This window comes from Idiotropiscis lumnitzeri, chromosome 1 (assembly GCF_059441095.1).
Source record: "Idiotropiscis lumnitzeri isolate Australia: NSW breed Sydney's pygmy pipehorse chromosome 1, RoL_Ilum_1.0, whole genome shotgun sequence".
NCBI lineage: Eukaryota > Metazoa > Chordata > Actinopteri > Syngnathiformes > Syngnathidae > Idiotropiscis > Idiotropiscis lumnitzeri.
This window is the reverse complement of record NC_142391.1, coordinates 36,458,005-36,471,855: the sequence shown is the minus strand read 5'-3', so window position 1 is coordinate 36,471,855 and position 13,851 is coordinate 36,458,005. Positions and strand designations below refer to the sequence as shown.

The following is a 13,851-nucleotide window of genomic DNA, read 5'->3' as shown; positions in this document are numbered from 1 at the left end:
TGCCTGTCCTCATTCGGGTCTCAGGTAAATTGAAGCCAGCTGAGTTCGGGGAGCAGGCAGACCAGGAGTACCTTAGTCCGGTCCTCGAGAGACCCTCTCCAGCCTCTTTTAGATGTCTCCCTCATCTAAAAAACCAGATTCATATGATCAGGATCATTATTAGACCTTCACAAAGCTTGCTGATGATCTGATCATTTGAATTAGGTGTGTTGGAGGAGGGAAACATGTAAAACAGGCTTTATAGGGCCTCTTAAGCACCGGACTTGGGTAGCGCTGCCTTTGACTGATTGCTAGCTAGTCGTGGGCACATACTGTAAGGACAAACAACAGTTCATACCCACAGTCAGTCACACTACCAAAGGAGAACATCACATTCGAGTTTATGGAATATGGGAGGAAATGAAAAAGTACCTTTTTTTTTTTTTTTGTTTTATTGATGAATGATTCCTTGATTTCAAACGTTATAATGAACTACTGAACCTCAACCACTCAAAACTACCATCTTACCCTAATACCTATTTATCCCAACACTCAATTGTTTTTCCTCAAGTTCAAAACGACCTTTTAAATCTCATGTTCACGTCAATCCGCTTGCATTTTCATTCTGCTGCATAGACACCTTTGCTGCATTGCATCTTTGCACAATTTCTAACCTCGAATCATAATTTTTTATTGACACAATTCTTGGAACTTACTGGGCTAACCTGGTACCTCGGTTATCATTTTACGTGCCATATTATGTGGAAACGTGTGATGGTATGAAATGTTCTGAGGAAACTTGCCTGGTTCTTTTCTATTTATTACTTACTCAGCTAATATGTAATACTGTAGAAAAAGACTTCATATTCTCAGTAGAAATATTTAATAGACGCCAGAAAGCTCGAGACACAGCTGTGGAGCTGATTATACATTACATATATCACATGGCACAGTTTTTATGTAAGGAAATGTGGTCCCCTATTTAGGTGGCTCATCTCAGATTGACAGAGGAGCAAGATAGGAGGAGGTGGAAATGTTTTTTGGAAATGAGACAACGCTCTTTGACCTCTTTTTATGGAGACATCCACTAAAGATGACGTCATGTCATTGTCGCATGTAACAAAAAAATCCACTGTGTGGATTCATTATTACTGTGAGCACCACCGTCCTTTTAATGAGTCCTGTTTCAGAATAGATTACATTAAAGTCAAACACAAAAGCAACACTGTTAATCCGAACAATTTTGCAGATTCACGACCAATTTTCGGTGGTTTCCCAAGCACTGTCCCCGACTTGCACGGAGCGCATATTTGGCTCTTGAAGACATACAAGTCGGATGTAGACAGATGAATGTGTGCTGAGCATTCATACTGAGTACTGGAATACATTTCTGAATCATTGGATTTGAAAAGATCATAATTGTACTGTCTACATTTCATGAAAAAAATCAGACACAAAAAAATGGATTTGACATGCACTGTGAACTTGCCTTTGTTGTTTTTAGTTTTACAGTAAACTCCAACTGGGCTGTCATTATACAGCTAAAAGTAGGCACAAGAAGGGCAGAATCACATACATTTCACACGCTTGCTGTACAGGCACACGGTGCATTCAGGGTACTTTCACAATGTAGGGAATGTCCCATGAGGCACATTAAACTTTTTGTTTTATTATCATGTTTTTGTGATTGTGACAAGCCGAAATTTAAATCACCATTGAGCAATGAGGCACATTCTAACCACATTACACCAATCAAACGTTTTCTGTAAAATAAAGATTTTTAATTGAAGATTGATTTCCCAAGACAACAACGTAAAGGTACACGGACTTAACTGCACACTACGACATAACATCATAAAAAGAAGAAAAAACTAAAATAAATAAAAACATAGTTGTTTACCTACTCATCTACATGCAAATTCGTAGCACGTGTTTGCATGGACAGGGTTTGCCTTTTGTGTTGACCTTTTCTTGCTGAACTGCTTTTTGCAGTGCAATTTGTGCTCATTATAGTGCTCTTTTGACTGTTGGACAATGCTTGTGGAAATAGCATGAAATGTAGGGGAGAATACACGGAAATATTTTGGCTCTGTTTCTGGCCTCGGCATTCTTGCCAGCAGCCAGTTCAGACCCCCTCCCACCCGTCGCACAGGTCAGATAGGAAGCCGAAACCCTTTTACTCGCCCGCCTGATTATCACTTTCTTTATTCCGTTGTCGGTGGCACACCATGAAGTATGATTACAGTTGGCAAAGTGGCGGGTTTGAAACAAACCGACTGCTGCGCTGATATGCATCACACTTTACCCCAACCTCACTTTGCAAGCTTAGAATCAAATGAGGATTTCTTGGTCAGTTGGTGTCTGAGCAGTAAGCTTTTCTCATTGAATTCATGAAGTCTTTTTTCGGATTTATATTGGCAGGCATCGTCGGGAATATTTCACTACAAAGCCAAAAAAATAATTACTCCTAAGTAAATGTGGGTGTAGTTCTGTTTCTTAACATCTAAATCAACTCCCTTTCTCTCTCTCTCTCTGTTTTTGTGTTTAGGCTGCTTCGATGGCCCTGAGCAGCTTGGGCCATGTGTACACAGCCATAGGGGACTACCCAAATGCACTGGCCAGCCACAAGCAGTGTGTTCTGCTGGCTAAGCAGTCTAAAGATCAGCTCTCTGAGGCACGAGAGCTGGGAAACATGGGTGCTGTCTACATCGCCATGGGAGACTTTGACAATGCCGTCCAAAGCCACGAGCAGCACTTGGGCATCGCCAAGGCCCTTGAAAATAAGCGGGAGGAAGCTCGGGCTTACAGTAACCTTGGCAGCGCCTACCACTATCACCGAAACTTTGACAAGGCCATGTCCTACCACACTCATGTGCTGGAGCTCGCCCAGGAACTAGAAGAAAAGTCCATCGAGATGAGAGCGTATGCGGGCCTGGGGCATGCCGCTCGCTGCATGCAAGACCTGGAGAGGGCAAAGCAGTATCATGAACAGCAGCTGTCCATAGCTGAAGGTTTGAAAGACAGAGCCGCAGAGGGACGAGCCTCCTCCAATCTGGGTATGTATGTGGAACACTGATTTGTAAAAAATAACTACTGTGTTGCCTTGCTTTACTAATTTAATTTGTTTAATTTTAATTCGTGACCATGCTCGTAATTCAGAACGTATTGCAAATCATTTTCCACCATAAAAATTTATGGAAATACTGTACCATTAAGCCTTTCCAGTCTCTCAAAAATCACCAATAGAACATATCTTTTAATAAGGCATATAGCTCTCTATCCAGGCATTTTATTAAAACTAAGTCATTGTCTAACTAAATAGAATGTAAGTAGCACTGCTAAGTCAATTATTACATATAGAGTACTGCATTTCAAATCAATGTAAACTTTTTTTTGCGCTGATTAAAAATCTGCTCATTCAGGTTTTAATAATAATAATAATAATAATAATAATTTGATTTGTTTTATTGAGTTCATAGTATTAGTTTTTACTAGTGTTAAAATAGTAATCATAGTCATAATGTTATAGAGTCAACAGGTAGAATTTTTTTTGTCCATAATATCATAGCTAGAATTGCAACTTTTGGTAAACTCTGTATTGCACAAAATTAAAAACAAAAAATTAAAATCTCAAAAACAGGCAAAAAAAAAGTATTGAGACCAGCCAAATTAAACAGTTTGGGCATCATAATTTCATGCTTCAGTGCCTATTGACCTTGTGCTGGTGTGTGTGCCGTAGTCACCAGTTGGCTGACATTCATTCTAAACAAAGTTAACAAAATAAACAAACATCACTTTTTTAGGCGACTCCAAAAACGGCATGTTTGTTCGGTCATTCACATTGCATCGTCAAGCCATTTTTAACACTTAAGATTGGTCAATAATTTCCGAAAATATCACCCACATGTCTGGACATGCAGATGAAGAACCCTCTGGGTTTTTTTTTCGATTGAATTGTTTCTTTCATGGACAATACCCCACATCATTAACAAACTTGTAGAAATGGTTAGAGCAGTTGGACGTTTTTTTTTTTTTTTTTTTTGGTTAAACTTTACCCATCAAGCACTGAATGAATGGGTCATTGTATTATGATTGAGTAACCAGGAGGTTGTATCATGAACAAATTCTTATAAACTTCACATAAACAGGTCATTTTCATGAGAAAAATATAATCTGACCTGCCATTGAGCACCTTCATGCTGCCTTTGGCTGAAATGATGAGATGAATGTGAAATTAGGAAATGATGTCAGAACCTAATAATATAATTACTTTACGTTTCTGGACATTTCTTTTTAACTTTTGTTTGGATATCGACTACTTCATGAGATAAATGCTGCACCCATTTTGCTCTATTTAGTGCTGCAATTACAACCTTGCACTGTTTGAATTATGATAGCCATCAAAGCAGCACTAAACTTGATTCTAATGGACAACGAAGAGGCTTAATAGTTCTTCCAGATGATTTAGTCTTAACCTCTGAGTAAAAAGTGTGCAAGTGGAGACTCGAGGTTAATCAACCCAACATAAATTGAAGCTGCGATTTGACCCATCTAAATGGTGCTCATCCCCTTCGCTGCCGCAAAATACTGCTGATCTTTAAAAGAGGATGATCATAAATTGAAGGACTATCGAGAGCACGTTTTATGATGCAACCTACATGTGAGTTTTATTATATGTGAGGTGTGTTATAGGAGTCCCGTGACTATTATGATTGGTTGCAATATTGGAGTAGTTCTAATGTTGTAATGAGTGCAGTTTTAAAGATCTCCATCTGGTGACAGCGCTAAATGCGTGCGTAGTTGGTCGCAATGAAGCTTGTTGCTCCACGGAGACAGCCTCCGACAAGTCAGAGCATCATGCTCATATTGTACCTCTGACACCCAGGAGGCCTCACATCCATGCAGCCAATCTGTTTGATACCACTTACCACTTTTCTCTCTCATTCCTCTTTTCACTTTTTGATGCCTTTGCCTTTCATTGTCTTCATCTGCTGCCTCACCCCCGCTGATTGTAATCTGAAGCTGTCACGCCACTAGTAATTGAAACTGACTTGATGAATCGCTTAATTACCTTTAATAGCTGATTCAAGTGGAGCTGAATAATGAAGATAACCGAGAACGAAGTGGAGGTTGTGAAGCTTTCGTCTCATTGTTGTGTTGTTGTTTTGAGGCAGTGTATTGTTGTCGTTATTCCATCATGGATGCCCACAAGCTCGTGCAGAAAAAAAACTTGCTTCTTTTCGTCTCTGCACAAAGGAAAGTGGAATGATCAAGTCAATTAACAAACAGCATTCAAAACAAGTTTTAGAAGTGGGAAGAAGACATTTGGAGAAATAAAACAGCAAAGTAGACACTTTTATATGCCCTCTCAGCTTGTTTTTGAAGTTGGCTGCGGTATGGGTTGGGCAGTGGCTGACTTGGCTCTGAGGCACACTTGTGTAGAGATTGCGATCCTTTAATATCCAACCACGATGCCCAGCGGTACCAGCAGACCTGGCTCAGCACACTCTGACCTATAAAGGATATGAACATTTTGCATTCCAGTCCCATATATTATTCAATAATTGGCCATCTTACCCAAGAGTCAGCAGGATCTCATATTTGTGTGGGGATTGAAGTTGAGTTGCCATGGAGTTTATCCTATCAATGAACACAATTTAAATTGTACAGCCATCCTCTTTCATTTAACTTCAGGAGGAAGCCATTTTGTTTGAACACGTAAACGCAGTCTCATTTTCAATATCAGTCATGCTATCATGTTATGCTCTCATACTTTGCAAATGGGCACAGTGTTGTGGCTGTTTGTCATATATTTCGACTACTCACAAAAAGTTTGTTATTGGACTTTACGGAGGAAAATGAACAATAACCTTTACACGTTAACGTTATGTTAACTTTTGAACACACATATTCAACTGTTCAATGTTTGAGTCATTTTTGCACTGAAACGTTGCTTTCCAACAATGTTGACTTCTATACTTTCCTGTGCCTCTGGCAGTGTCTGTAGCCCTGTTGCGACTTGCGACCCCCAAATTGTGACACTCTAAGCTTAGTGGCTGCTTCCATCTGAGAGCATCATGTTTTAAGCTTTGTTACAGGGATGCCCCATTAATCAAATCTTAAATGTCCTCTTGGCCTTTTGATAAAATATGGTGATAACTTTGAAAGTCATGCACAGTTACGTCAGATAGCGCTTCTAGTTTTTGAGGGAAATGAGTGGATTTGAACGATATGGTAGACGATTCAAAATGCTTCAGCAAGTTTAAAGTCCAAACTCTGGAAGAAATTCAAATTTCATAAGAAGAATGGTGTTCCGGACAAAAGTGTTGCCATATTCAAAGACTGTAAAATGGTGCTAAAGTAGACTCGTAGTACAGCAACTCTACGCACTCATTTGCTGAGGCTGACACACTAATACACAGACTGACAAAAAAGCAGACCTAATGGATTTCTAGGAGCGTGGTCATATTGTTTGCAATGTCAGTTCTGTTGTCTATAACGCCACCAAAATGCAAATGCACATTACAATTCGTGTCCACTTCAAGTATAAAAGCGTTCTGTGCAATAGTTGATTCATTGACATAAAACGTGAGCTCATGTCATCATCGCCACAATTTCAGTAATACCGTGCCGATCTCTTCTCCATTTACACAAGGTGTGAATGGTTAAATTTCGGACATTTACCTATGCTAAAGTCGTGTCAACTCTCAGGAGTAAGACGGCAGCAGGCAGCTAGCAGGCGGGCATGAATATTTGTGCCCTGATCTGAGGCTTCACTGAATTAGAGCAGCAATGGTTAATAATGGATTAATTTTATTAAAACATGTTTAAATTTCCATCCCTTCCTTCTGAAACAGTACAGTCTTTCGAATTGTCAATGCTGAAAATGCACAAACACATTATGATTCAGTTGCTGGTTTGGTCGGCAGCCTCTTGATCACTCTTTCCAAAGTAATTCCAAATCTGCAAATTCCAAGAATATGGATAATTTTGAATTAAGGTATTAAGGCTGTCCAAAGTCTGGCCCAAGTTGTGTTAAAACCATTGTAACCCACATTACTAAGATTATGATGGGTATGGTGTTACAAAAGTTGTATTAATTAATTATTATCTTACAGAAAAACATTTTTCGTACTCTCAGAGCTGCACAGACATATGTAGAGTGCGTTGCCTGATTGGTCGGACATTTCACAGCATTCAGCGAAATGTAATCGGATTAACTTTCGCCAGCAACGTTAGCGCACCGGTGAGCCAGTACATCACTATGTCGCCGACTTGCGGTGCTTGGCAAGATTTTGCAAATTTGGCTTCTTGGAGGACAAGAAGAATCGGGTCCAGTTAACAGAGCACACGATTGATCCCAAGCTATGAGTAACTTTCGCTAGACAACCTCCTGCTGTCGAAGGCTGTGGACATGGCGTTCCAACTCGAGCGTGCAGTACAGTTGGCAGCGCGGCTCGCTAATACCGACCCACCCACCGCCTCACGCTCTCTGGCACTGGCACAGACTGGCCCAATCCCGATACCCACACTTATTCGTCCTCACTGAAGTGTACATGTGGTGGAAGTGCACATAGTGTTTGAAAGCACAGGTTATAATTGGATGAAAATTGCAGAATTGGGACAGTACGTGTGACGTCTTCAACGTATGCCCCTGTGTCATCGAGCATAGCTCGGGCTCGGTCTTTCAGTTGATAGGAGCTACAGCTCCATTATTTGGACTATTTGCGGCTCCTGCGCAATATTGGGCGCGTGTGCAGAAAGTACGGCAGCAACTCTAGGACAATATATGTAGGTTGTTTTAAATTGTTGATTGAAATTACACATATACAAATAATAAACCAAGTAATAATTAGATATTTACACTCGAAGATCAAATTTTTTGGGCACAGGCACAGGAATTCCACCAAATGTCATCCGTTTCCTGCTGTTTTGGTGAACTATGGTAATATGCTTCGGTTGAGAGTCCGTGGATGCGGGCTTACCTGACGTGTGGCACAAGGGCGTAAATTTCCCCAGCTCTCGATTAAGGCCAACGCCAAAGACCTTTTCGGGTGTGCTCACACTAAGATTGGCATGGTGAGCACCGCTACCTTTGCGCCAGGTGAAGCGACTCATACTTATTGTGTCTCATTGGGTTTGCATTCCCCCCAGCTGCTCACACAAATTGAGCATGTTCTGGATGGCGCCAATCTAGATTATCGCCCAACTAGGGCTGGCCACCTTTCGTATAGCCGACGGGTCACGTTTGCATGCCAGCGGCACCAGGAGAGTGGCATCACCAACACACATGTCCGCTTCCACAATTATATAACACAACATTCTTATCTGCTAAAGCACCATAATTTGGATTTTATTTATTGGCTGTCATGTTCAACTGACCTTGAGGTTATGCAAATGAATCCTTAGAATGCATGAGGACTATGTTGATGCTCTCCTTCTCATAATTTAATATCAATATAATTTAATATCAATCCACAGTAAAATGTGCATTACCCGATACACAAAAATTGTTTCAAGAATATCAATACAAGTGCATTTAACTATTTTAAGACTGTCCAAAACCGGGCCCAATTGCACAAAAAATATCCCTGCCTGGAGCACTGAGGTATAGAGATTACTCATTTTGGGGCTTAAGACTTTGGAAGTAGAAATATTATTTGTTTGACGAGAAGAAATAGAAGACTTTACAAAGGAATTTGCCCAGCCTATTGGCTCAGACAGGATAAATTGAAGGCAAAAAGGAGCTAACCAAATACACACAAAAATGCATTAGTCTGGGATTGATGACATATTTCGCTTATTATTAGGATCAGTGTAAATATTAGAAACCTTTTCTGTCCTTGGATGGCGACATGATGGTCATTTTACAGTATGTTCTCCTGCAAACACCCACAGTTCCATTTACACCATGATTATTCCCATTCTGGGTCAGAGGCTTGAGCCTATTCAAGCAGAGATTGTTTCGTTTATATTTTGGGAAAATGTATGGAGCTTCTTTTGCGTTCTGAAAATTTGATTTAAGACCTGGAAAAAAAAAAACATTGCCCTGGTCCTTCTGATACATAGGTGAGGATAGACGCATAGTTTTTTTCTCACTTGCAAAGCTTTAATATTAAATAGAAATGCTCAAAAGTGAATTACTTTTAGAATGACGACGCATGCACTTTTTCGACACTTTCATAATTATCTTGGATCCGTCTTTAGACAGTTGATTTCAAGTGATATGTCATGTTTGTGGACAGTCTGATGACCATTGTTAAGGGAGCTAAAGAGTGGTGGGTTTTTGAGCAGGTCCAGAGAAGAAACAGCTCAATGGGCGCTGTAGGTGGAGTCGGGTGTAGTGCTCTATGTGAGCAGACAGTCCACTCAGCATGCAGCCGTCTGACTGTACCTGTCTTTTATGAAAAAAAAAAAAAATCCCCCCTCCCTATTTCTCTTGTCAGTCGCACTGTAGGAGATGTTCAAAGTATCTTTCTGAGACTAAGGATTTGGTGGTTTAAGTCCCGAATACAACCTCCACCACTTCCTCTCTTTTGCAGATGTCTTCAGGCTCTCGTGTACTCAGCTCACTACCTCCCCCCACAGATCACTTCATAAAGTAGTACATGTGCTATTTCACACAGTAACATTTTGAATTCCAGTTCCTCAGACATCAAGGCCTCCTAATACATGTAAATTATGTTATAATATTTAATTAAATGCTTGACATTTCAATGACAATACGCACCAACACCACCACAATTCAAATGTAAATAAATGACACAATACCGCTGCCAAAAACCTCATATCACAGGTTCCCAGACTTTTTGTTTGCATCAACCCCATTTTGGAAACGTGTGCCATAACACTATCGTAACTCTGTCTGTGTTGATCCACCCCACACAGCTTCTATAGTACTCCCCCCAACACCCAATATATTGTTTAGCAAGTGGCAGAACCATTGTTTAAAATACTCTTAACGCAGTGTACGCTGCAGTGCTATGGACCTCTATAGCTGCTGAACGAAAGACAGTGATTTAGTCAGAAAACAAGGTCTCATCCCTCAAAGTCATGGCTGCGGCATTTCCCCAATATACAGGCAGCTGTGTAATAGAAAGTGACAACACATTGCCATGCTTGTCTCTGCATTAGGAAAAATGTATGCCGCTCAGAAGGGATTGGGTGGTATATAGAAATGTGAAGGTACTTTTGATGGACCCTGTTTTTACTCAAATTGTCCAGAAAATTGGAAGAAACATTTTGTATTACTGCCAAGTGTGCTTCATACATACTGGTTTATCAATATTGTTGAGGATTAATTTTATACCCAGACATTGTCAAGGCAAGATATTGATTGTGACAGCATTCTGCCGGGGGAGTGCCTGGTCAAGGTATGGTTTTATTTACTCTAATCCCCTTACCATGCAGGGGGCTGCAGCCCCTGCATCTGCCCTGACAGTCTTCACAACCAATTCTCCATTGCTGCGTACAAGATTCGTTTTCAACCAGCTGCATGGAGCAATTTTGTAGGTAATGTATCAGGAGGCATTATATTCTCAGTTCGTTCACTCAGTGTTGAGGACACCCTAACCTTGGGAGTGACTTTGACGGCTGTCAGTGTTCCTCCAAGCTGCCTCCTGCGCAGTGAATCTTAACATACTCCATAAGCAAAAGGGGGGCATTATTTAAGATGTGAGAACTAAGGAAAATATTTTCTAAAAAAAAACACACCCACTGTAAAAAGCAACATATGGATTTAGCTTTCATTGCAATAACTGTGTTAAAGAAACGATCACAATCACAAACAGGCAAAGAAAACATTTGGTCACTCACGGGTCTGACAAACTAAAAATATATCCATTATCAGTACCGCTTCTCCTTACAAGTGTCACGGGGGGTGCTGGAGCCTATCCCAGTTATCAATGGGCAGTAGGCTGGGTACACCCTGAACTGGTTGCCAGCCAATTGCAGGGCACACATAGACGAACAACCATCCACGCTCACACTCATACCTAGGGACAATTCAGAGTGTCCAATCAAACTCCCATGCATGTTTTTGGAATGTGGGAGGAAACCGGAGTACCCAGAGGAAACCCACACAGGCACGGAGAGAACATGCAAACTCCACACATGAAGGCCGGAACCAGAATTGAACCCACGACCTCAGCACTGTGAGGCCATCATGCTAACCAGTCGTCCACCGTGCTGCACTAAAAATATATTGAACGTATATTTATATTTTTAATTGCAACACATCAAACAAGGGAGGGTTTGTGTAGCCTGTGTTGAGGTTCTTCGTGTAGCGGGGTAATGATGAAATAAATGTGAAAACACACCAGCTAATCCCAGTGGTGCTGTCTTTGTCATCACAAATTGCTAAGCCCTTTCCATCATTTGTCACACCACCGCATGCCCCCTCCATGTTTCCAAATGATTTCCATCTCTGGTATCCAGTTGGTGGCTGTACTCTCCAGTACTCTAGTTGTCTGTTACTCTGTCTCAGTGCAGAGAGCTGCATAGCGCAGCCATCATGGTCAAAGAGTGTGCTGGCCAAACAACATTTGTTGTGCGGCTGTCTTTCTTTTCCTCGAGAGTCTCTCTGCAATTTTGTGTAGTATCATTGCTACTAGTGCTATGTACCATTGTACTCTCACTGAATGCTGGTTGACAATGACAATGAAAAGCAATTCAGGGAAGAGGAGGCCAGATTCATTAGATATGCTGTGATTTGTTTTTCCAATCCTTTGAGATTGCTGTTGTGCATAGACTGGTTGATCTCTGGGGGAACGTGGGTGTGTGTGTGCGTGTGTGTTTGTTTATGTGTGTTGGCGGCAGATGGCTTTTATTTTTCATACGATCATATTTTATCAGAGATAATGCATCCGGCACCAACTTCTCGATTATTTATTGTTTTTTTTAATACTTATCTAATTTTAAAGTTGTTTACTGAGGTTACATTGCATTATTCTTCATCAGAATCATCTCTCAAATTCTAGTCGTTGAGTTAAAAAAAATCAATAAATATAAAACCTGTAAAGACACAAAAGGCAGCTTTTGATTGCATTGCATTTATAATGGCGACAATTGTACGGAAGTGTGTAGTATAAGCACAGACCAGATGCCACTGAGAGTACATTTTAGAAGCTAATGGGTTGTTTTGTCCTTGCTGACAAGGCACTTGCATTTTCTCTACTGTAATTTCACCCCTTTGGAGTCTTTAAACTTAATATTCTCTCTTCACAGGCATTATTCACCAGATGAAAGGAGACTATGAGACTGCACTTAAACTCCACAAAACACACCTGGCCATTGCTCAGGAGCTCAATGACTATGCCGCACAGGGGAGGGCTTATGGAAACATGGGCAATGCCTACAATGCCCTAGGAGTTTTTGACCATGCTGTTCGCTACCACCGTCAAGAGCTGCAGATCTCCATGGAGGTCAATGACCGGGCCTCACAGGCATCCACTCATGGCAATTTAGCTGTAGCTTACCAATCTTTGGGAGCCCATGATCGGGCTTTACAGCATTACCAGAACCATCTCAACATCGCTCGCGAGCTCCGAGACGTCCAGAGCGAGGCGCGAGCCCTGGGTAACCTTGGCAACTTTCATTGCTCTCGTGGAGAATTCCCTCAGGCCGTTCCCTATTATGAGCAGTACCTGCGCTTGTCCCCTGACCTCCAAGATATGGAAAGTGAAGGGAAGGTTTGTCACAATTTGGGCTATGCCCACTACTGCTTGGGCAACTTTCAGGATGCTGTCAAATACTACGAGCAGGACCTCGCTTTGGCAAAGGACCTTCATGACAAACTAAGTCAAGCCAAGGCATACTGTAATCTGGGTTTGGCCTTCAAGGCCTTGGGTGATTTTGCTAAGGCAGAGGAGTGTCAGAAATACCTGTTGTCCCTGGCCCAGTCCTTGAATAATTCACAGGCTCGCTTCAGAGCTCTCGGCAACCTGGGGGACATATTTGTCTGTAAAAAAGACGTGGCTGGAGCCATTCAGTTTTATGAGCAGCAGTTGGCCTTAGCTCACCAGGTATTAAATAACACACATTTTGTACATTGTCAAGTAATTCAACAAATTATATTAGTGTCATTGTGATGGTCATGATATGCTTTTTTTTTGTCTGGTTTCAGGTGAAGGAGCGCAGGATGGAGGCCTGTGCCTATGCTGCCCTCGGGGCCACTTTCAGACTTGTGCATAAATATGACAAAGCTCTAGGCTACCACACTCAAGAGCTGGAGGTCTACCAAGAGCTTGGGGACATGTCTGGAGAGTGCAAAGCTCACGGTCACTTGGCAGCAGTCTACATGGCCTTGGGGAAGTACGCCATGGCCTTCAAGAGCTATGAAGAGCAGTTAGAACTCGGGCAGAGGTTGAAGGATCCTGTTGTAGAGGCGCAGGTGTATGGAAATATGGGCATAACAAAAATGAATGTTGGAGTGATGGAGGAAGCTATTGGGTACCTGGAGCAGCAGCTTGCTACTTTACAGCAACTAAGTGGTAATGAAGCCATAATGGACAGGGGCAGGGCCTACGGAAACCTCGGAGACTGTTATGAGGCTCTTGGTGACTTTGAGGAAGCAATCAAGTACTACGACCAGTATTTGTCCGTAGCACAGAGTCTCAACCGTATGCAGGATCAAGAGAAGGCCTACAGAGGCTTGGGGAATGGACACAGGTGAGTCTCCTTCAATAGAAAAAGGTTTGGATGTATTTTTTTAATGTTGACTTTGTTTTTTTCTTTTTCCATAAATGATTTGAACATCAAAATATTTTGACAACTGAATATGTACAGAACCTAGAAGATTGCAAGTCGGTCTTTTATTTTCACTCGAAATTTGCAAAATAGAGGTGAGACTTACTAAGTCTGTTTCAGATGCAC

The 13,851-nt window shown here is 41.4% G+C and overlaps 1 protein-coding gene across 3 annotated transcripts in view; it reads left to right on the top strand.

Annotated features, from left to right (window-relative positions):
- Positions 1-13,851, top strand: part of LOC148344484 (tetratricopeptide repeat protein 28-like) — a 183,603-nt gene that overhangs the window by 145,739 nt on the left and 24,013 nt on the right. For all 3 annotated transcript variants that reach the window (XM_088298645.1, XM_088298637.1, XM_088298654.1), the window contains 3 exons: positions 2,528-3,035; positions 12,205-13,001; positions 13,103-13,647. In XM_088298645.1, coding sequence (XP_088154771.1) covers positions 2,528-3,035; positions 12,205-13,001; positions 13,103-13,647 — 1,850 coding nt within the window. The remainder of the gene's footprint in view (positions 1-2,527; positions 3,036-12,204; positions 13,002-13,102; positions 13,648-13,851) is intronic.